The sequence below is a fragment of the Equus caballus genome, chromosome 20 (genome assembly GCF_041296265.1).
Source record: "Equus caballus isolate H_3958 breed thoroughbred chromosome 20, TB-T2T, whole genome shotgun sequence".
Taxonomy (NCBI): Eukaryota; Metazoa; Chordata; class Mammalia; order Perissodactyla; family Equidae; genus Equus; species Equus caballus.
The window spans coordinates 40,643,886-40,667,222 of record NC_091703.1 but is presented as its reverse complement, the minus strand read 5'-3'; the positions used below and the strand labels follow the sequence as shown (position 1 = coordinate 40,667,222).

The window sequence follows — 23,337 nt, the reverse complement described above, 5'->3', positions numbered from 1 at the left end:
AACTAGAAGGACGTGCAACTAGAATATACAACTAGGGCAGTTTGGGGAGAAGAAGAAAAAGAAAAAACAAAGATTGGCAACAGATGTTAGCTCAGGTGTCAATCTTTTGAAAAAAAAGAAAATATTTTGAAGGGCTGGCTCCACAGTGTACTGTACGGTAGGATTAAAACAGGATGAGATACTACGTCTGAGACCCAGCCTGGAAGGGAATACACGGAAACAAACATAGGAACTGTGTTCAGAGTGGTAGGATGATGGATGCTGTTTTTCATTTATAAGTTTTCTGTCATGTTTGCAGGCTGTCCTTACAGTGAAACAAGAAAAATGAGTAAGAATACAAGACAAAAAGGAGGAATAGCAACAGAAGGTCATCATCAGATCCCGAAAGGCCAAGGGGCTCAAGGCAGGGCTTCCTGGGGGAGCAGCGCTTCAGGATGGGCCTTGAAGGTTGGAGAGAATTTGAATGCGGGGGGGTTGGGGGTAGGTCTCAAACTGGGCAGGGTGGTCACTAAAAGGATGGACGGCACAGAAGATGGGGTGAAAAAAAACACTCTCAGTGCTGTAAACTGGCTTTGAATTAGTAAACAAGGAGAAGCCCCACCCCTGGGCGGGTCCTTGTCCCTCCCGGACCACCCACAGCCCGCCGCCTCGGCGACCAATGAGGGAGAAGCACGAGTATTTGCGCATGCGTGGTGCCACCAGTGGGCGCGTCCAATAATGACTTGGGGCTCCCGGCAAGTAACATGACTAAAAAGAAGCGGGAGAATGTGGGCGTCGCTCTAGAGGTGAGGGGAGCCGTGGCGGGTGGGCCGCAGGGTTAGTTGCCTTCTCCCGGCGGCGGAGTAAGGGGTCGGCCCCGCTGCAGGTTGGAGGAGGAGCCGAGGGGAGGAAGTGAAGGCGACGCGGGTTTGGGGGAGGGACGCGAGGGTCGTGAGAGGGCCCCATGGGGCACCCGGAGGTTGGGGAGCCCGAGGGGGCGCCAGAGGTGGGAGCCGGAAAGTGAGGGGACCGCCAGAGGGGTAGAGACATGGAGGTGAAGGGGAGCCCCAAAGAGGGCGGGACATGGAAATCAGGAGGCCCTGAGGGCAGACGTGTAAATAAGAGTACCCAAAGGGGGCGGGCACTCGGAGGTGAGGGGGCCCCCAAAGGAGTAGAGACCTGTGAATGAGGGGATCCCCAAAGGTGAGGGAGACCATACTGTTTGGTACGTTACTAGTGGCTTAAATATCCCCTAAGATGGGAAATTTTTCCTCTGGAGTCCTGAAGCTTGTAGTTTGAAAATTACTTTGGGAACCTGTGGGAATTGGTAGAGAAATCTGGAATGGTGGTGTTCCCATAGAGCTTGAAAATAAATTACCGCATGTGGAAGGGAAAGAGCACTGATGCATATGGAGCAACTGCTGGATGCTAGTGGATTTGCATTCTCAGTGGATTCTCACTACACGCCTGTGCGATTCTTAACAGATGAGGAAACTGAGGTTTCAGGGAGAGCCCGGGTTGACTGTGGTGGAGGAGCAAGAATCAAGCACAGCTGATTTGCCTTCTAGTGCATCTTGGCTCCCGTGTTGCAGCTCCCTTAGAGCATGCAGGCTAAGAAACTTAAGAATGGTTAAGACTCATCTGTAGGGCTTGTTAAAAATGGAGAGTTGGCATTTCCCCCACCCTGAGTCCTTCAGTAGGACGTGGGTGTGCATTTTTAACAATCTACACACACGCATGCTGATGCAGGAGGTTTTAGCACCACCCCTTGAGAAATATTGGCCTACTTGGTAGGAAAAAAAGGTTGGTGGAAATGTGAATCTCCTTCTAAAAGAATGCAGATGGTAAAGTGAGATGGCGTTATGTAGTGAGAAGACCATAGACCTTACAGCCGGTATTAGGACATGACGAGCTGCTATAACAGAGAAACCGGAAAATGCAGTGGCTTCAAGAACAAGACAGTTTATTTTCTATCTAACAGGCTAGAGCAGGGATTGGCAGACATTGTCTGAAAGGGTCACATGGTAAATATTTTGGGCTTTGTGGGCCGTGTGGTCTCTGTTGGAACCACATTGCAGTTGATTCTCATTATCCGTGGATTCTGTATTTGTGAATTTGCCTGCTTGCTAAAATGTATTTGTAACCCCCAAATCAATACTCGCGACACTTTTGCAGTAATTCACAAACTCAAAGCCGTGAAAATATCCATGACCTGAGGCCCACGTAGCCAGCTAAGAAGGAACAAGGCGATGCTCTGTCTTCTTGTTTCAGCTCTTAGACTGTAAATGTGTCCTTCTTGTGGTCTGTTTAGGGCCATGTTTTTTGCATTTTTGTGCTTTTTGTTGGTGATTTTGCTGTTCAAAGTGGCCCTCGAGTGTAGTGCTGAAGTACTGCCTCGTTTTCCTCAGTGCAGGAAGGCTGTGCATGCCTCACAGAGAAAATACGTGCGACATAAGCTTTGTTCAGGGCTGAGTGGTAGTGCCGTTGGCTGCGAGCTCAATGTTAGTGAGTCAACAATGTGTATTAAATAAGGTCCCTTTAAACAGAAACACAAAAAACCAGTTTTTGTATTGATCAGTTGATAAAAATGTGATCAGAGGCTCACAGGAACCTAACCTGGTTCAGTATTTGCTAATTCATTGTTGGTGGCAACTTTACAGAACGTAACTACCATGAATAAGGAGAATCAGCTATACTTTGGTGGGCTATCTTAGCACAAAAGTAGACAGGATGTAAATTAATGGGTGTGGCTGTGTTCCAATAAAACTTTATTTACAACAGACAGTAGACTGTGTTTGGCCCATAGGCTGTACTTGGCCACCCCTTGGTCTAGAGTACCAGGACTGTCTGCCATATTCCTTCCATCTTGTGACTCTGCCGTCCCCCAGGGCCTTGTTGTCAGCTCAAGAATGAAACCAGGTCGCACCCCATTGATGTGTCCACGGGCAGGGAAAGAGAGAAAGTGGAGGAAGAGCACCCACTGTCTTCACACTCCTGGCCCGGAGTGCCCACTTTCCATTGGCAAAGATGTGAGCTGACGTGAGGCCTCTCCTAACTGCACGGGGGAGCTGGGAAACACATTGGTTGGCTAGGAGGCCGCGTGCCCGGCTGCAGCACCCTTACTGTGGAAGAAGGGGCCAGTGTGCTTTAGTGGCCGGCCTGCGGGCTCCCCGGCAGATTGCAGCGTACCTCGCAGCGTGGTGTTGAGGACTGAATGAGACGCTGTGTGGAAGGTGCCTGGCACGTGCTGGCACAGGTGCATGATCAATGAACAGAGCTTTCTCGTTAGTAGCCTTTGTAGTTCTTTTGCAGCCTCCCATCATGACTAAGTCAGCCCTCTTGTTTAGACTTTCGTTTCCTCGTCTGTAACGTGAAGGACTTGAGCTTCACCAGGGGTTACAGGTTCACTGTGGCCCAAATACAGATCACAGATGTCTTGTTTGGCTGACATGGGTTTTAAGGGGCGCGGGGCGTGTGCTCTCCTGGTGCCTTTACCGGTCACATTTGCCCATTTTTTTCCCCCTATTGATACCAATATAGATGTTTACATTTGCCATCTTGGGCTCTACTTGGATATGCTAAGATCTGAGATCTGTAACTGTGTGCCTTAGAAAAAGCTTGGCATCTGGCTGTCTCCCCACCTTGTCGCTCCATTGCCCCCAGCGGATCTGAGTATTGAATGTGCACTGATGCTCCGTAGCAGTAGATATTGTCCTCTTATTAAAAGTCGTGTGCTCAGAGCCAATGAAGTGGTGATTTAATCAAAAATGTTTGTTAATCTGATGAGTGCAATAAAACCCCCACAAGTGAGTGATCTCAGCACCTGCAAACAGTCTCCACTTGTTATAATGAAGCAATTACTGAGCAGGCGGCGCTCACCCCCAGTGTTGGCCGGGCCAGCTGTACCGGGCAGTCACCTCCCAGGACAGCCAAGCACCACCCAGCCTCCTCCACTCGTGGCTTCTCTCACGGCCTTTTTATCCAGCTCATTTGCCACCTTGTGAGATCTCTGAGTTGGAAAAAACTGGCTATGAGTTTTAGCTTCTGAGAGTTAATTCTGAAGAACGAGAGAGAATTACAGTTCAGATGAGAAATCCCCAGCTCCGGTACTGATTTTAATGTTGTGTGGGAGGAGGGGAAGGTTGCATTTCAGTCTAACCTGATAGAAGAATTCTAGCTGAGGGAGAGGTTGCATTTCAGTCTAAACTGATAGGATTTTGGCTGATGTAAAACCTGTTTTCGTTTTTTAATCTCTGATAGTAATGACCTGTTCTGTGGTCATTGTACTTTTCTTTCACAGCTGGCCCATTCAATTTGGTGTCTTTAGATGTTTCAAAAGCCAGTTGGTTTTAAGTTAACACATGTGCAATGTCTTAGCTGACATCTTAAAGGAGATAACTTGGTTAAATCTGGTCCCTTGGTTAAAAAGGACAAAAATGTATCCGTTTGGAAAGCTTTTGGCTACAAGTTACAGAAAACTGGCCTCAGTGACCTAAGCAACTAGGAGTATACTTATATTCCCATAACAAGAAATTTGGAGGTAGGTGGCTACTGGCATTGGTTCAAAAGCCCAGCTATGTCAGGGCTGGTATTGCTGCATTCTCTTAGCTGTTTCCTCTTAGTCACAAGATAGCTGCCACAGCTCCAGTCATCATATCCAACTTTAAGTCAGGAAGAAGGAGAAAGGAAATACAGCACTCTTGGTCCTTTTTATCAGCAAAGTATAAGCTTTCCCAGGAGTCTCCTAGCTGACTTCTGGTACATCTCAATGGCCAGAACTGGGTCATGACCATCCCTAGCTGCAGTGAGGCTTGGAAAGCATCTGGTGAGCTTTTCTAACATCTATAAGGCAGAGGGAGGCAAAGGAGGAGGGGTTGGGAATTGATGGTGTATTGGCCATCTAATAATATCTGCTATAAGGAGTAAAAGTTAATGGGAGTCATTTAAAATTCACTGGAATCCTTATCAGAAAAAGAGGCCTGGATCAGTGACGATTAAGGAGAGGTCGTAGGTCAAGGGGAGAAAATGGCTTAGGCGTGATGAGCACCAGGAGGAAAGGACAGTTTGTTTCGTGTCGGCCGCTGCTGTTAGCTCCCTAAGGACAGCAGCACAAAGTGTGGATGGAGACAGGCTCACTTCTGGAACAGGCCATGCACAAGGCCGAGGGGAACTAGCAGTGGTCTGAGACAGGGCATAGAAGCAGCTTTAGTGGATTGTCAATAAATACTTAGGAATTGGCTTGAGTGGCTGGAGGAGGCACTTGAACCTTCACCCCTGACATCTGGGCCCCGTTGAGTGGTTTGCCAGTCATAGGTTAGGTGGCCACAGTGGGGCAGGTGACGGGATGCCACCTTGCTGGGGAGCTGCCCGGCCAGGGGCTGGCAGAAAGGCTCGCAGCATGCAGAGACTGTTCAAGGGCCACTGACCATTAAATGAGCCTCACCTGTCGCCAGGCTCAAGCGACAGGTCGCCATTGGGCAGGTGATTTCTCTCAGCAGCTTGCGTCTGGCTCCGCTCCACTTGACGGGGGTCAGGAGACTAAAACCTCATTACCTAACGCAGCAGGATGTCAGCATGTGTGGAGTGGCTGTTTGCCAGCATCTTAATTAATGAATTCATAAGGCACGGGATGGATGCCAGTTCTTGAAAAGTGCTTTGAGCCTTTCAGCGATGAAGAAGCTTTTGCTAATTTATCAAAAAATATATATTGGGGGAAGAAGAGAAAACAAACCCCAAACAACGTTCTGGCCCAGGGACAGCTGAAGGCTTCAGGCAAGGACGGCCGTGCCTCTGCTCACAGAGCTGCTCAGCATGCCAGAATGTCTTGGGGTTGCATGGGCCTCAGCACGGCCCTCATGTTCCTGACCTGGGGCAGGGGTGACTCCCCAGAGGAAAGACAAGCCCCTTGGCTCTCTGCTTTTCCTGAAAATTGTTCATTGATTAAAAACTGGGAAGGTTTACCGTCTTCATCTGCTCGGCCCCAGAGAGGAACTTCTCACAGGGCCTGAGGGTTTGGGGAGCCATGGGCACAGGTTTGTTTTCTGCCCCCACAGGGAAACACCCCTTAAGCTGTGTCAGAGTAATCAGCCCTTTGGGGTTTGAGGCTGGTCATCTGGAAAACTGAGGCCTGTGACGCCCGTGTAACTTGGCTATGTGGCCTGAAGGCCCCAGATGGAAAGCCCCAGCGCTCTTGCCAGAGACCATCTGGGCAGGCCAGGCGTTCTGGCTTCTTTACCCATTATAATAAACGTCCTGGGGCCTCCCTGACATGTGAAAATGAGTGGATTTCAAGAAATCCAGTTCCCAGGCTGCTGGGGCTGAAGATGAAACAGCTGACGCCACTCTCTGGGCTGTGAATTAGCAAGTGAATAGAAAGGCTTTGATACCCATTGGGGAATGAAGGGCTTATCAGGGCCAGCTAGCCCACCTTTTTCGTTCTAGAAACTGGATCTGTTTTGGGAATTTTGCAGGGTGCTTTTGTTTTAGGTAATTTGGGGGATGGTGCCTGGGATGTTTGTGAAGCTGGGAGTGGGAGGGTAATTGTCTTCAATGTTCCTGTCTCACTGTCTCCAAGCAAACAGATTTCAATCAGGTCCTTCCCTCATGGGGAGTATCGGTTACTACGTGAACAGAGACCAAGCAAAGCCCTTGTACAAGATTATTCAGAGTCGAGAATCTGTTGGAGCCAAATCAGCAAGCTTAGATGGGCTTCAACTGGGATGTGGAATAGCTTAGTACCACAGAACCCTTCTTTGTCATGAATGTTTTCATGACGGATTTTGGAGAAAGAGCTTGAAGTGGTGGAAAGAACATAAGCTCTGAAGCAGAAAACCCCAGATTCAGACCCCAGTTCTGCCACCTCCCAATTACACGACCTTAGGCAGGGATCTTGCTTCTCTGTAAAACTGGGCCAGTGCCTTCTCTGCAGAGTGGATGGAGACATTGGGTGGCATACCCGAAGCTGCCCACAGTCTGCCTAGCCCAGGGCGTAGGAGTGGAGGTGGACCCAGGAACTGAGAGCGGTTCGGAGCTGGTGCTTCTCTGCTTTCTCGATGCGGGCTGGTGGCTAATAGCACACAGTTGGACTGCCCAGCTCCCCCCTGTGCTGGCTGTGTGACCCTGGACAAATTACTTCATCTCCATGGCCCAGGTTTCCTCATCTGCAAAACGGTGGATACTGATCCTGCTGCTCCCGTCATGGGGTTATGGTGAGCGCTCTGTGCCTCAGTGGAAGCGCTGACTACAGTGCCTGGCATAGTGCGTGCTACAGAAGTGTTGGCTGCTACTGGGATTGTTGTGGTCTAGTTTTGTATGGACTTTTGACTTCCGGAGGCTGCTTTGACTCATGCCGCGCCATCCAGACACATGGAACTCCGTGATTTGAGTTGGACTCAGATACCCCAACACCATGCTCTGTATTAGGTCTTGGTGCCCAGCAAGGACCTGGCCAGGCAGGTGGAGGCTCTGCCCCATGACCACTGCCTGACTCCTGAGGTTAACCCATTTCAGCAACTTCTGTCACTCGAGGGCAGAAGCTCCTGAGATCAAGACCAGCAGGACCAGAAACGACTTCCTAAACCAGAAAGCAGAGAGGGCTGTGTGAACCACAGCCCAGCCCTGCGGTGCCTTCTGCCCTTTCCCAGAAGAAAGTCTGGGCCTAGACAGTGGCTCCTTAGGGAGTGCGGAGAGCCCCCTCCCAGGCTGTCCAGTGCTTGTGGGAGCGCCATTCAGCCACCTTCACGAGGAGAGCGACAGCCTGTGCCTCGTTCTTGTTGGCAGAATAAAAGTTTCAAGTGAGGCCTCCTGCAGCAGCAGCCACCACCTGGAGCTGGCCCTCCTGGGGCCTGACCTGACCAGTGTGCTGGGCAGTTATCTGTATGTGAGCTGGTACTCCCGTTCCTGCCCCCGAAGAGGCCTCATTCAGGGCTTCAATTCCAGGAGGCTCCATACTCCTGAAAAGATGCCTCATGGGGATTTCAGAGAATTTTAGTTTCTCTTAACACAGTAGTTTTATGGTGTATAGGACCCCAGGGAGACATCCCTAAAGCTCCAAGGATAAGGTGTTATTCCCCAAGTCAGGTGGCAGAGGGGATTTTGCTTAGCTGGCTCGGGGCTGCTGATGTGCTAGTGGAGCACCTTGCAGCACACAGCACTCAGAGCTGCATCTGAGGGCGGGGCCCTCGGGGAAGGTCACGGAAGAGTCTCTGCCCCGATGACTGGAAACGAAGAAGCCCTTTCTTCCCTTGGTACCTACCAGCAGGAGCGATGGCCCTGCTTGGCTGGGTTCAGGCCTCTGCCCACCTTGACGCTGGGCTGACTTCAGATCTTCACATTCTTCTGCAGGAAGCATCCCCACCTCTGTGGAGAATCCTCGGTCTTATACTTCTCTTCACTGAGCCTGCTCCTCTGCCCACTCAAAGCTGCCCACCAGGCCCCGATTCCCCAGTCTGTGCTCAGCTAAGAAAGGCAGCAGATCTCATCTTTACTGTGGTGGAATCCCTCCTGGGCCTTTCCTGTTCGAGTACAGACGTCCTGGACCCAGTCTCCAGGGCCTCCCCTGGCACCTTTCACTTCCTCCTCCTTGAGGGGTGCTCCTTCGCACTCCCTACCTTAGAAACCTCTCTCTCCCTCCTTTTCCTCCTCCCTTCTTCCCTAATGCTCTGCGTCTTCCCTGCCTGGGCTCGGACGAGCAGTCCCCATGGGCAGGCTTTAGCCGCTGCTGGTCTCAGGGTCAAGAACAGACTTTCCCACCAGGACACCCTGCATGCTCACCACCTACTTCTCGGTCCCCTGAACTGCTTGCACAACAGATTTACACAAAACCTACCAGGTCCTCAGCACTGTGAGCTTCCAGAGGCACAGTTTGCTAACTTAGAGGGAGCTCACACCACTGCCTTTCTGACTTCCTTGGGTCCCTTCGTAGCTGTGTTTCACCTACTGACTGTCATCTCAGTGACTCAGACACGATGTTCTTTTACCCTGCATAAAAACAGACACTTGGTCTTGTGAATATAAACAGAATGCAGGGACATTTCCTAACATTGTGCACCACCGGCATCCACTCTCTGCCCCTGCACTGCCTGAATGAGTGCCCTGTGTCAGTGCCCACCTTGGCTGTTCCTATTTGCCTGTCACAGTCACAGCCAGCAGTATTGCCCACTACAGCTCCAGGAAAGTCCTGGCACCTGAGCCAGTCTCAGGCCAGCCACGTTCTTCCTGCCAATTGATCCTCTGTCTGGCCTGTCAGGCAAGAGTCCTGGCAGCCTCCTGGCCTCCAGAGTATAACCTTCTCCTCCCATTGGAGTTGGTCCGATCTCTTTGATGGGGCCTCTTTCTGCCTTAGTCCTAGGACTTTGCATTCCTGCTCCCAGCTTAGCTGGATGCCAGGCCCCGTAGAGCTATGGTGTGGCTGAATCCAGTCTCCAACTGCTAGGCTCCACTTGCTGTTCCAGGTATCCTCAGATGCCCACTGGTGCCCAGACCACACATGAGTCTGTTCTGCCCTTGGACACTGCTCTAGGCCTCTCATCCTCGGGTTCCACCAGGCCCAGCCTCTACAATTTGGTGCTGGTTCCAGACCAGCGGGCTTCATCTCCGGGCAGGATCATGAGGTTCCCAGCATGCTGGGTCCTGAGCCAGCTAGATGCACTGGCCTGTAGAGGGGTTGCTGTTCTGATGGTTGATCCTGCAGCCCCCTTCCCGACCCCGCCACTGAATCCCTCCATAGACTCAGATGGCCGTATCCGAGCCAAAGGGGCTCCTCTTCCCACCGCTGCCAGCCAGTGACCAATGGAGATTTCTGTCCATCGCACACCCTCACTTCTACCTCTTTCTCTTGCCACAAATTAACTCAGTTTTCTTTTTATTCCACAAAGATCCAGTGAAAACCTTCTCTGATAACGATAGCATTTACTGAACTCTTACTATGTCTTAGGCACTCTTCTAAGCACCTTACTACACATATTGCCTCATATCATCCTAACAACTCTTTGAAATATGAAACATTATTATCTTTGTTTTACACGTGAGTAAACTGAGGCACCGAATTAAGGAAGTCACCTAGATATCGGCAAGTGAGCGGCAAGCTGAGCACCTGATTAGAGCCCACACTCCTTACTACCACTTTTCAGGACCCACGATTTCAGGCTTCTAGGCATTTGGCTCCCAACTGTTTGCTCAGCTCTGACCCGTATGCTTCTAGAATCTTCTTGACATTTGTCTCCTTATTCTGGTCCTAACCCCTGCCTTCTCTCCTGGTCCTGGCTATCTTGTCCTCCATTGCTTTTAGCCTGGTGGCAGAGAGAAAGCTAACCAAGGACTATATATTTGCACTGGGGAATCCACAAAGTATATAATGCATGTGCATGTCATTGAGAGTTGACTGAAAATCCAACTAGGAGCTTCCTTTAAGGCCCGCTTTCTGAGTCCTCTCCCCCATTTCTGGGCCCATCTTACTGAGCCAGCTTCACTCTGTAGTCGCCACTCTTGACCCCAGTCACAACTAAAAGATGCTTCATGACCCTCCCTGCCTTCTCTGCAGCCAGGAGCTCACCTGGAATCTTTGTACCCATTGTTACAGCTGCCCAAGAGCTGGCTTCCGCCTCAGCAAATGCTGCAGGGTGTTTGACTGCAGGCGGGGTCACCTTCTGAGGATGGGTCTGTGACCTACGGAAGAGCCTCCTGACAGTCTCAGCCTCTCCTCACTCAGCCCACATCAAGCAGCTGGGTTATAAAGAAGGGAACTTGCTATTTAGAAGGGAATCAGAGAGAGCTGTCAGCAGGACATAAATATTCATAGAGGGAGGTTAGAGCTTGAGTCCCTAAAACCTTGATTTGTGTTCGTCCATTTAAGCCTCATTAAAAAGTGGTAAATGAAAGTGGGGATATTCAGTGGAACTGCAGATAAATTGGGCTTGTTCAGATAAAGGCCTCCGACTGCCAGCTCTGCAGGCCCTGCCCAGAGCGTGACAGCAGACTGGCTTGGCCACTTGGGGTTTGCCAACCTCGATTTAAAGATTTTGCTTAGCATGAGTTCCTGGCCTTGCTCTGAGCCAATTACCACTTGTTCGGGCACCTGGTAGCCTTTCAGAAGTGTTTAGGGTTGGAAATCCCCAACTTGCTTCCAGAATGACATGCAAAGCAGGGCCTGGCCCAAGGGGTGACAGGGAGAAATCTAACCTAGGACTAAGACTTGCATTGGGTAATCCACAAAGTACGTAATCTGTGTGCATGTGTAGTTACTTCTCCTCCTAGCTGCTTCCAGGTTCTGTGAACACACGGGGAGTGTTTCAGACTCCAGTTGCTACATGAGGCCTAAATCCATCCCCAGCCCCTTGGCCCCACACCCAGCCCTACCCATTCCTCCATGGCTACAACCACAAAGACTGCAGCTGGCCAGGCCTTGTGATGGCCACAAAGAGAAGACTGATGGCCACCATGCCTTCTAGGACAGGAGTGCCAAAGTCAGGCATCCTTAGAGGCCAGGCAGTCACATAAGTGGAATGAGCCAATCTGGGCTAGACGTGACCCCCGGGCTGCAGGTTTATACTGTCTGCCCTGGGGGCTCCCAGAGTTTGGGAAGATGAGGTTTGGACATCCATAGCTAGGATGACAGTGTGCACTCAGCCTCATGAGAGGAGGCCTGATTAATTTGCCAGGGGAAGGAAGCAGTACCCTTCCAGCCAAGGGCAGCAGAGAAGGCCTTATGGAGGAGGGAGAGCTTTAAGAATTACCCTTTGTTTGGGACCCAGTATAGCATTTGGTACCCTGATTGTGGTTTCTGTACCATGGATGGAAACAGCAAGTCTAAGGGTGCTGAGGGGCTGGGCTGTGTGTTGGGGGTGCTGCTGTGAAGGGTGGGCCACATGGTGGCCTGAAACACCTGGTCCTCCCAGTTTGGCTCCACGAACAGTGGCATCAGGCTGTTGCTGTTCCCTGAGCCTGGCTCCCCAGTGTTCATTTCTCTACAGCACAGGTTCCAGGACAGGCTTTGGCCTCCCCAGGTACAGGCCCCAGCTCCTGTTCCCAGGACAGCCCTCCCTTTGGTGCCCATTAGCAGGGAAATGCCACAATTAACCAGGCAATTAACTCAAGGCTCTGCAGTTACTCCCTCCCACAGGGCCTGGCTTCCAGCGCTGGAGTTGGCAGTGGGCTGGGGCTGCAGGGAAGGGGAGAGATGGTGTGTCATTTGGGGAGGGCACTGGGATGAGGGAAAGTGGCTGACCCAGAGGTGGCCAGGATGGGTACTGGCCAGGGAGAGGGGGCAGAAGGCCCAGAGACTTCAAGTGCAATTCTCCTGACACTGGCCCCAGAACACCTGCCTGGGACTCTGGGATTCATACTTGCAGTCATTGATTGCAGTCTCTGCAGGGGCTACTCCAGAAGGGAATGGAGCAGAGAATCAGCTGAGACCTATAAGGAGAGGGGTACTCCACTCTCACCCCTCAGAAAAGTTATTCCATTTGGGGGCCTGTTCTCCCATTTGTGAAATAAAGGTCACATTTGCTATTGCTCCCAGGGATGTGGTGAGAATGAATAAAGTCAGATGGAAAATCGAGTATTATGGGGACCCAAGGCACTGTTGTCAGCCGCTGTGAGGGACACAAGGCCCTCTGAACCTTCCCACCCGCTGAAATCTAGGCTTCCGCCAGCAGGGCAGAGGTGCAAGCAGAGCAGGCCCAGAGAGGTGGCCAATCAGACAGACGTGGAGACAGATGGACAGACAGATGAACTTTCACAGCCAAATGTGTGATACCAGGACCCACTTTTGGATGATCCAGTCTAGTATTTTACAGAATATTTTCCCACAACTCAAATGGTTTCCCCAAGAACACATCTCTGAAACTGTGATCAAAACAAATGGGGGAACTGATCTCTCTGGCAAGCAGTCTTTCAGGAGCTTAGCTATTTTGCCCCACCTGTTACAGCTACCTTGATGATGGGCAATGTTTTTGCACAAGAATCAAGTCAAAAAGAACTAGAAGTGTTTTTCAGCTGCATTTTTTATACTAATTTTTATTGATTCTCATGGAAAAATGTATATTTTTACAACTTAGACTACTTTAAGATAAGTGTGTCAATGCAAAAAGTTCTTCTGTCCTTTGGCCCCCAGATGTCTAATCACTGCCCCACACTGTGGAGTGCCGTGGAAAGGCAGAGCCTCCCGCAGCATCTCGTTTCTTTCTATGACAGGCCTGTGTGGCGCGCGCCTACACGCTCGGAGCTCTGCTTGCTCCTGTTTGTGCTCCAACTGGGGTGTGTGCTGGGGAGACAGCTGACTGAGGGGCTGCTCCTATCTGTCCCCAACCCATGCTTTACTGGGAGGGTCAGGGCAACTGTGAGGACCTGAGCAACACCCATAGCCATTTCCAGTGGGGCCCAGGCTGCAACAGGAGGAGGTAGAGGACGGCAAAACAGTGATGCTGGGCGGAGCAGGGGCTGTCCGAGAAGCCTCCTAAAGGCTCCCTCCTCCCCATCCCCGGATCCCAACTGTTTTGAGATTGAAAAGCTCTGCTGCCCATCTCTGCTGGGCATGCCGTATGTTTCAGATCGATGGGCTGGAGGAGAAGCTGTCGCAATGTCAGAGAGCCCTGGAAGCTGTGAACTCTAGGCTCCATGGGGCCGAGCTGAGCCCAGAGGCCAGGTAATGCTCCTGCCCCCACCCTCCTCTGGCCCCTCACATATATCCTGGAGCCTTGGCCCTGAGCTTCCATCCCCCCCTTCCTACCCCCGCCACTGGAGACCTGGGCCCTTGTCCAGCCTGCCCTGGTGTGCCAGCTGCCCCTCAGGTGGAAAGAAGGAAAAGGGCTTGAGCCATAGAACTCCTTCCTGCTCACAGGAGGTCTCTGGAGAGGGAGAAGAACAGCCTGATGAACAAAGCCTCCAACTATGGTAAGAAAGGGCCTTCCGCTCCCAGCCCTACTCCCTAGTCCCAGGGTCAGGAGGGGCAGACGCCCAGGGAGCCCACAAGGTCGTGGGGATCAGGGAGGTTCTTCAAGAGGGAGCAGCCCCTAGGAGGATGCAGGAACCCACTGTAGGCCTAGCAGCCTGGAAGAAGAGCAGGTTCGTTCCTTTGTTTCAAGGGAGATGGAGAGCCTGTGGGATGAAGGCATATGGCTGTAGCTGAGCCGAGTCCAGAAGAGACTCCCACATCCACCCTGGCTTGGGAGGTCTGTCCTCCCTGCCCCCTCCTCCCAAACCTCCACTCCCTCCCATGAAAACTCTGCGATGGGAGTGGGGACTGGAGAGGCCAGAGTGAAGAAGGATGAACCTCCCATTTGGGTGCGGGGGTACAAGGGCTACTGTGGGTGGAGCAATGCTGCCACCTTCTGGGCGCTGGGGGCAGAGCAAGGTAGAGCCCAGGCAGGACATGGAGCTGGAGGGAGGCTGCTGGATCCACACCAACCCCACAGCCTGGGTGGGGAAATAATCTGCAGAGGCTCCTCAGAGTTGTCTGTCATTCTCTCCCTGAGGGCCAGACCTGGCCAAGAATCAGCTCCAGAACAGTCTAGATGGCAGGAAACCTCCCACAGGGACCAGTTTAAATCAATATTGTAAACACACACACCTGCACATCTACCTGCACCACGGGCTCAGTCTGGCCGCCCAGAGCTGGTCTGTAGGTATTTCCCCACTCCCTCACACTAGTAGGAGTAGGACATACATTCTCCCTCAAGCCTAGCAATTTTCACACAAAACCACGGCATCGCTGCTCAGTTTAGCCCTCAGAGCACCAGTCGCCTGCGTGTCACACAAGGGGATGACTGGGTACAGTGTGGCTGTACAGTAGCAGGACTGGCTTCCTCTAGAGGTGAGCCCAACTACCTTGTGGGCACAAACTGCCTCCTCTTAGCAACCCTAGTTCCGGCTTAGCTGGGCATCCAGCAGAGGGCAGGACTGGAAGCACTGGTGGTGAGGCCCCACCCTGCACCTACTCCAGTGTCAGGCCCAAGGTGGTCTCAGCTGCTCTGAGTTCCTAGTTGGCCAGAGGGGACATCCTGGAAGGATGAGCACCACAGAGCCCACCAGTGACACGTCAGAGGACTCACACCTGGTGATGCCACACCACCACCTAGCTTGGCTTTCAGGGGTGGCCTTTTTGGTGACCCCTTCATATATTGCATCCTCAACTTCAACTGCATTTGAAGAAAAGTGGTTGAGCAGCATTGGGTGTTCGGACATTTTTGGACAGGGATCTGTAGCCAAAAGGTTGTGAGGATCTAGGCAGATCAAAGACAGAGCCATTTTTATGAATAAGGAAGTGGCTGGGAAGGAACACCTGCCCTCAGCACTGTGTGTACCCATTGGTGGGAGAGGAGAAGGCAGATGAGCCCAACCTACCTGTCTACCACCCTGTTTCCTCCCAGAGAAGGAGCTCAAGTTGCTTCGGCAGGAGAACCGGAAAAACATGCTTCTGTCTGTGGCCATCTTCGTCCTCTTGACCCTTGTCTACACCTACTGGACCATGTGAGCCTGAGATTTCTCCAGTCAGCACACGCTTCCCCTCAGCTCCCTGGTCACTACCAAGCAGGCCCTTCAAGCCTTAGGAGGACCAAGGTACAGGGGCATTTCTCCCAGACCCAGACACTGGAGCAAGGCTTCCCGTCAGCCCAGCCCCTCTTGCCTCCTGGTCCTGCTATGGGGCCTGGGTCTCCAGAAGGACTGTGTGCTGGCCCCTCCCTTAGCCCAAGGGAATGGCAATAAAGAACATCCACGCTGTTCCTGTCTGCTGAGTAAATGTCATGGTCTGACTGCAGCTGGGGGGCGGTGGGGGTGGCAATCAGGAATGAAGGAAGAAATGTTCGAGAGAAAGCTCTTGGTTTAGAACTCACAAAGAAGGGAGAAGGAGGGCTGTGAAGGTGAGCCCCCAGCTTAAGTGAGGAATAAGGAGGTGGCAAGAAGCACTTGCCAAGCCAAAACTATGCTGGGAGCCATTTTCAGGGCTGGGGCATTGCTGGGGCCGAGAGGCAGACGTTGTACCACTTGTCTACCACCCCCACCAAGCACACTGTCTTGCCCTCCACTGAGTGCCACTGCCTGTAATTATGGCAGACAAAATGCAGCCTGTGCAGACAAGGGCAACTTGGGGACTTGAAATGGTCCTGTGGCAGTCCCATAGGAGTGAGGAGTTAATCCATCTTCAAGAGGCAGGCAGGGCTGGTGAGGCCTGGCAGAGCGAGTGGGCAGCAAGAGTCACTGTAATGACCAGACAGACTTATGGTGACAGTGGCCAGTAAATGAGGCAGGGTTTGCAAGGAGAAGCAGTAGGGGCTGGGCTGATCGGAGTGGGAGGCAGGAGGAGCAACCAGAGACATCACTTGCTGCCCCTGAGCACACCCCCCAACTCTATCTACTCTAAGCACAGGGGCCAGGAGGGTTGGCAGTGGAAGGATGGGGCAAGGAAGAGCAGAGTAGAGCAACCAAAAGGATGAAGGGCTTGGGTGCTGAGATTATTCCAATTAAGTAAAAAACAAGGAAAGGAGTTGCCCTGGGAGCTAAGACTGAAACATCAAGGAAGGACCCTTGGGGCCAGGGTGAAGGAGCCAAGCAAAGTGTAGGCAGGCTCCCGGGGAAAACCTGCACCAGAGTGATGGCACTGGTGAGAAACTCCAGCCTGGAGCAGACAGGGAAACACCATGAGCACCTACACGGCCCCCACCCCCTTGTGCCTCCCCTAGTGCAGCCATGGAACAGAGGGGAGGCGGGCCAGGGGTCAGCAAAACCATCTCTCCCCCGAGTCTAGTGACACTAATTGGTCTGACGCCTCTGTTATTTTAGTCACACAGACTGATCCTGGATTGTCACAGTACCACCACGGAGTAAGCTGTGTGATTTATTTAAGGGGGAAGGTACCTCCCTGCCCTGCTGAGCTGTAGGTTCATTCATTCTCTTCTAACAGGAGCTGCATAATTTCCCGACTCTTCCTTGGGCTCCCTCCCGAGCAGCGAGCAGCAGCCCTGGAGCCCTGAGCTTGGACAAGGCTCTGGTTAAACAAACCCTCTTTTCTCCCCTCTTCAAGGAGAGCTTCCTCCCCTTCACCTCCAGCCCAAGCTGTGTCATCCAAGCCAGTCCCAGACCACAAAGCACCGAGGACAAACAGCAGCAGCCCCAGCACAGAGCCACACAGGCATTAAAAATATGTTTATCTTTAATGACCCAGGATTCTGCAAGACACACTGATATACCCAGAATTGGGTGGAAATACAGCATCTTAGCGGTGCTGCTGCCAACCTGGGGGGAGGGGCTGGAGGCTGGCTGGAGACCCCTGAGGTGGAGTCAATTCCAACCTCATGGGGAGCCTCAGTGCCCTGTCTCCATGGAAACCAGTGTAGCAGTGGGATGGGGCCCTAGGGAGCCTGGATGAGCATCTCTGAGAGGTATTTCCCATTAAAAACAACCACAGGTGCCCTCCCCCACCCAAAGCTACTGCCCAGCTTCCCCTCATCCCCCTCCGCCAAGACAGAGGAAATGGAGTGACCACAAAAGAACAAAAGCGACTGTACCTCCTACTGAGGAAGAAAGGGGGGGGGAGGGTAGCAAGGTGGCTGTGGCAAACAGGGGTGCCATGATTGCCAGAGGGCTGGGTGCGACCCAACCCAGGAGGTACCCCCCGTTACGGTGGGGCCACTGCTGCTGGCACATAGAAAAAGGCAAGTCTTCAAGGCCGCTTCCTCCCCTTCTAGAGCTGCCCAAGGTTCGGATCAAAAGGGGCTGGGGCCCAGGAAGGCTCTACAACCCCAGGAGGCAGTCACATCCACAAAGACAGCACTACCTGCATCCCAATGTGGTGTCAGGGATGTGGGGCCCACATGCCTCCCTTCCCGGCCTGCGGGACTGTCAGAGGTCTGGGCTGGGAAGAACTCCAGGGAAGAACAGGACAGGGGTCGGGGAGGAGACAAGAAAATTTTCTCCAACTTGGCATCAAAACAGAGCAAGTTCAAAGCAACAAAACCTTGATTTGTACATCAGCTGCTCCTGGCCAGCTCACTAGAGTGGGCTTCCACCCATGAGGGTTGGCCCAAGAAAAAGTTGGGCAAAGCAGGGGCATGGCCGCCCTCAGGGCAATGCTTGGAACTCAGAAAAGTGAGTCTACAGGATACAGGAGAGGCCGGCAGAACCAAAGCCCTGCTGCTCTCTGACATGTCCTCCACCAGCCCCATGTGCCCTGGGCCCTGACCTCAAACCCGCCATAGGAGCGCGTCCTTCAGGCTGAGTCCTGGCAGGGAAGACAGTTCCCAGGCAGGGGAGCGAAGTCCAAAAGGTGTCCCAGAAGGAACGTGAGTGTCCTCCGAAGGCCCCTGACAGCTCTTCAAGGGAGATGCAGAGGAGACCACCCACCCCTCACGGCCAGGCTGCAGTGCCTGTGCTCCCCAGTCCCTTTCCACTATGGGAGAGGAACCAGTCCTGTGGGCCCCAGGCAGAGCGCCCGGACAGGGAATGACGGGCCATTCGGCAGGGGTGGGCGTCCCCAGGCTGTCAGGCGCTGTGCGTCTGGATGAAGGAGAGGACATCCTCCTTGGACAGCTTGTCTGGGTCCTGGGGCTTCTGGGAGTCATGCACATGGATGCCATCCCCCCACTCCCAGAAGAGCCGGCCATAGTAGCAGATGCTGGGGAGGAGAAAGGAGGTCAAAGGGCTGCACCCAGGTGGAGCAGGACCAAGAGATCCCCATCTCACCCCTGGCAACTGACTTAGGGGATGGGTGTTCTTAAGAATCAGGGCAGAGAGGGGAAGGTCTATCTGTGACTCCAGTTGAGCAGCCAAAAGGTACCCAGTAGGTCCCTCCTCCCTGCCTTCTAGAACCAGCTTTTCCCAACAAACAGCTGTGACTGCTAATTGCATCCAACTGGATTCCTACAATTACTGATATTCCTGGTCTGTCTGCTGCTCTAATACAACAGTATTAGTGTGGTGACAGAAACTAGTGTCAGTGGCTAATTACAGGCACATTAAGGCTGCTGGCTACTGTCAAAATCTATGAACAACAATCTGGCAAATGGACACTGGGTCCTGATAAGGGACAGCTAGGACCCTAAGTCCTGAGGGGCAAGGCTGTGGGCCCTCAGCATGTTCCCATCACCAGGCCAGCGTCAGAAAGTCATGTAACCAGTGGCTGCTCCATGGAGCAGATGCCCTGCCAGGGTGGTGCCCTTCACACCCAGGACTCCAAACCATCAAAGCAGGTCCTGGCATCACTCTCCTCTCACTGAGCTTACTACCCAGGCCCAGCCACACCCTGGTGTGGGCGGCAGAGGTGAAGAAGGGGTTGGGGGGAGGCACCATCCCCACCCTTTTGGGGAGAAACCCAGCCCATGCTCAGGGGAGTCCCTGCGGGGGCAGTAGTCAATCTCAGGACCCAGGGCATTCCCCAAGAGGGCTGGCTGGCGTCCTGACAGGAGTACCCAGGGCTGCTGAGGGGCCAGCTCTGGAGGAGGGCTACTTACTGAAATGGGGCAATGGAGTCTGCAGGGAGGTCAAAGGTAGAGGTCTTGGTTTTCTTGTTATAGAAGAACTTCCTCTTGAAGCTTTTGCTGAATCCCATAGTCCATGGCTCTGATAGGGAAGAGGGGAAGCCCAGAAAACACACAAAATTCCCATGGGGGATAGGTCAGGCCAATGCAGGGGTGTGCCTTCCTCCATTCCCGTACTTCCATTTCCCTCTCTCCCAAAAAAGCAGGCAGAGAACAGCCTGTGAGGATGCTGCCTTTATCACCAGCCCAAAGGGGCCCCAGGAGTTTGACTAAGATAATTACTTCTCAATAACCTTACTCCAGTCCTGCCATCCTGCCACCAGGGCAACATCTCTGGGACCTGGGCAGAGGCAGCAGGACTTTATTAGCCAGAGGGCAGTGAAGAAAAGGGATTCTACATGGGATGCAAATGGCTAAGCTTGGCTTTCTGGATGTGCTGCTGCCGACCCAGAAGGCCCTTTTCCTACCACGAGGAGACCATGTGTGCATATATAAGTTGAGCTCCTCTCCCCAGCCCCAACCCAATCCCCGGGACTCACCAAAGAACAGAAAAGGCTCAGGCAACACAGTCCCTCCCAACATACACCTCAAATAAATGCCAGCCTGGCTGCTACTCATCTTAGTAGGGAGCCCTTGGCTCTGGCTCAGCCAGGGTCTGGGCCACTCACCCTGGCTGAGTGAAGGAGGCACAGGGAACAATTACTCATCACCCACCATTCACTGTCCTGACAATGTAGAGGCCAGTGGGCACAAAGTGCCGGTCATCTCGCCCCGTGTAGCTGAGCTTCGGTGTGCCGCTGGAGCCCTTGATGATCTTCATCTCTAACCTGATTTCCCAAGTAGGCGTGCAAACAGGAAGTGTGAGTGTGTGCGTTAAAAGAGATTGAAAGAAAGTCCTAACACTAGTCTCTAGCTAATATCAAAAGCAGACCAAACACAGTATTTTATCTTGTTTCAGTGTAAGAAACTGAGGCAGAGACCTGAGTTGCTCCAGGCCACACAGCAAGTGAGCTAGTGCAATATTGGGTTTAGAATTTGGGCTCTGCACTTTCAACCAAGCAATGGAGGAAGGGGAGTGACAGATGCCCCTCCTATGTTGTTACTGTTTGGGGGGTTTAAGGTGAACCAGTAAGGATAAGATCTGAGACCATGGGTGCCACTGGGTCAGTCCACCACCTATGGCATCACTGTGGCCACTAAAGAGTTAACATGAGAGCACTGAGACCTGGCCCAGCTCCCGTGGCCACAGCAGGCGCACACCCAGGATGAACCCCCCAGATCTGAGCACCCCGCACACTGCTAAGAATGTGAGGAAGCAGTTATGCCCCCTCCACCCCTCCAGGCTCAATTTTTCTGTCAGCACCAGGAGCTGGGATTTATAGTATTTCAGGCAGCTTGCTGCTCTGCCCCTCGCAGGGACAATCGTAACTATTACAGCATCAATGAGCCCGTATTTCTGCCTGACACACACCCGCCCTGCTCCCCTCCTGACAGGGTGCTGAATCAGCTCTCAGCCAGGGGCCTGTTGGCTGCAGCGAAGCCACGCTGAGGCAAAGGAGGTGGGGGGTAGAGGCTGCCCGTCAGGGCCAACTCACTACCCCACCTCCAACCCATCTACAAAAAAACAGAATGAATCCTGGACACTGCTGCACCCCCACCCCAACTGCTCTCAAATCCTGAGCTACCCTGGTTGAGTCACTCACCTGACAAAAATCTTCTCCATCTCCTCCAGCCTGTACACCTCCTTTACCCTGTAGGTAGAGGGATGGAGAGGGGACAAAGGCTTCCTGGGGGCACATTCTTGTCTGGGCAGCAGCTGGTAGGCAGGAGGCTGTGCCTGTCCTAATCCTCTGCCTTGGGCCCCTACACTACCCAACCCGCCAAGAACTAGCACCCCTAGCCTGGATCCCAAGCCTGTTGAAGTGATGTCTTACAAAGACAAGCCCTAGGTTTCAGAGCGGCCAGGCATCCCCTCAGACTATAACTGTGGTTCTGGAAGATAGGAGGGAGCAAGAGGAAGGTCTGGCAGAAAAAGATGTCTCTGCCAGCATTCCCACCCAGGTCACCTTCACCATTACCAAAGGCAAGAACACCAAGGGCCAGGCTCTTGCCCAGGTCTGTCTGCATGGATTTTAGGCCTTCCTGTAGCAATTACTTCCAAATAGTCCTAATAGGCCAATTACCATGAGGGGGGCGGGGAGGCCCCTACCCAGGATGCAGGGCTCCTGGTTTGGCGCCCCGCCCTCCACCTCTGGGGCCTTGAACATGCCTTTGGAGCTGCTGCTGGGTCAGGTCCCCGAGACTCAGCAATCGGACCACAAGCAACGGAGGCAGGGTCCTTGGAAGCTGCCTCTCAGGACCTGGCAGACAGGCCATTTTAAAGCACAGGAAGAAACTGCTGTTGCACTTTTAGAAGACATCTATAAAGTGCATTCTCACTACTGGATTTAATTTTAACTAAGTAAATTTCTATTAAAGATAAAAATAAAAATTATTTTGATAAAGTATAAATATACATCTCAGTCTCTAGTCCCATGAAGCCCCAAAGGCAATAACCTAAGACCTCGGCCCAGCCTGGAAAAGTCTGTTCTCTACCTATCTGCTCCTTAACTCTTCTCATCCTCCTCTCCTCCCTCAGGGGCCTAGAACTTTCACACTACCTAACATGGCGACAAACCCTGGCCTTCTTCCCAAGCACCAAGGATCTTACTCCCTCAAACCATCCTCCTCTATTTCATGTTCAAAAACTCCCATTCCCTCAGCACCCTTTTCTTACGTGAAAAAAATGAAAAGGCCAGGTGATATGCTAATGATACTCAAGCGTGAATGTGTGACTCCCGAGGTGCGTTACCGCTCTCAGAAGCACGTCTTAAATAAGGATGCTTTAACCCCTAGGAATGAATCTCCTGTGGAGCTTCACCCACTGTGACAGGCAGGATGGGAGATATTCTGGGATGAAGGAGGCCCCTCCTCGCACCCCTAAACAAATCACTCAAGGGCACTCTTCCCTCTAATGCCAACCTTGCCTGGTCCTTTCCACTGAGCCTTCCCATCCCCCACAGGACAGGGAAGCAGGCATTGGCCAGAAAGAAGCAATGAAGAAGGGGGATTTGGGAGAGAGAGAGAGATAATATGCTCACCTGATAGGATTCATGTCAGGCCGACTGGGCTTGGAAACAGCTTTCACAAATTTCTCAGCAAGCTGAATTCTACAATCCAAACAGAGTCTCTCAGAGGCAAGCAAGGGTGCTTCCACCAGCACCCCCACCCCCAGGGCATATTTACAGCATCAGTGGGAGAAGACGCTTGAATCTGCAGCAAGATCTGCCAAGAGGCAGCACTCATATTCCCCCAGGAAGCCCACCGTGCCCTTCTCCACTGATGTCTTTATGCATATCCTCCCCCTCTCTCTGGATTCTGACCTCTAATTTCACTACATCTTGGTTGGTTTTCCCGATGTGTACCTTCGCTGTGCTCAGTCACTTCAAGTATCATCTTTACTGGATATGTCTGCTCCATCACCCCAAACCACAGATACCACAGTACACCCACTCAGATGAACCAACTCAGGAGTGACATTAGCATCATGGCAGTATAAGACATCCCTCCTTTTCTAGCAACTGATTAGGCATCCATTCATGAACAAAAGCGCCTCTGTGGGAGTTGTGGAATCCAGTTGTGGACTTAAATAGGACCACCCAAGCATAAGACATGTTCTTCACAGGAGAAGACCCTATAAGGTTGCCCTCTTGCTCAACCTTAACACAAACATCAGCACTAATCTGAACAGCTGTGGCAAAATGGAGTATGTTGGTATCCATGACAATCAGGGCCCAAGCTCTAACAAACTCTGAAGTGCCAACATCAATTTCCCATTCTGTCCTTGGAA

At 52.4% G+C, this 23,337-nt stretch overlaps 2 protein-coding genes across 4 annotated transcripts in view; one reads left to right on the top strand and one right to left on the bottom strand.

Moving 5' to 3' along the window:
- Positions 1-642: 642 nt before the first annotated feature.
- On the top strand, positions 643-15,696 carry CCDC167 (coiled-coil domain containing 167). Its single transcript, XM_001495418.7, has 4 exons — positions 643-785; positions 13,527-13,621; positions 13,817-13,869; positions 15,345-15,696. The coding sequence occupies exons 1-4, from the start codon at positions 744-746 to the stop codon at positions 15,446-15,448; spliced, it is 294 nt and encodes a 97-aa protein (XP_001495468.1). The 5' UTR covers positions 643-743; the 3' UTR covers positions 15,449-15,696.
- A 1,411-nt stretch (positions 15,697-17,107) lies between these two features.
- Positions 17,108-23,337, bottom strand: part of CMTR1 (cap methyltransferase 1) — a 55,802-nt gene continuing 49,572 nt past the window's right edge. For all 3 annotated transcript variants that reach the window (XM_023624873.2, XM_070244516.1, XM_023624874.2), the window contains 5 exons: positions 22,589-22,657; positions 21,152-21,199; positions 20,163-20,275; positions 19,422-19,530; positions 17,108-18,586 (listed from right to left, as the gene is read on the bottom strand). In XM_023624873.2, the coding sequence (XP_023480641.1) occupies positions 18,454-18,586; positions 19,422-19,530; positions 20,163-20,275; positions 21,152-21,199; positions 22,589-22,657 (472 nt within the window). In that variant the 3' untranslated portion in view covers positions 17,108-18,453. The remainder of the gene's footprint in view (positions 18,587-19,421; positions 19,531-20,162; positions 20,276-21,151; positions 21,200-22,588; positions 22,658-23,337) is intronic.

Bases quoted from the DNA above. Each gene is read 5' to 3' on its own strand.
- CCDC167 (XM_001495418.7), top strand. From the start codon at position 744: ATGACTAAAAAGAAGCGGGAGAATGTGGGCGTCGCTCTAGAG. The intron at 786-13,526 runs GTGAGGGGAGCC...CGTATGTTTCAG, and splicing joins ATGTGGGCGTCGCTCTAGAG to ATCGATGGGCTGGAGGAGAA. The intron at 13,870-15,344 runs GTAAGAAAGGGC...GTTTCCTCCCAG, and splicing joins GAACAAAGCCTCCAACTATG to AGAAGGAGCTCAAGTTGCTT.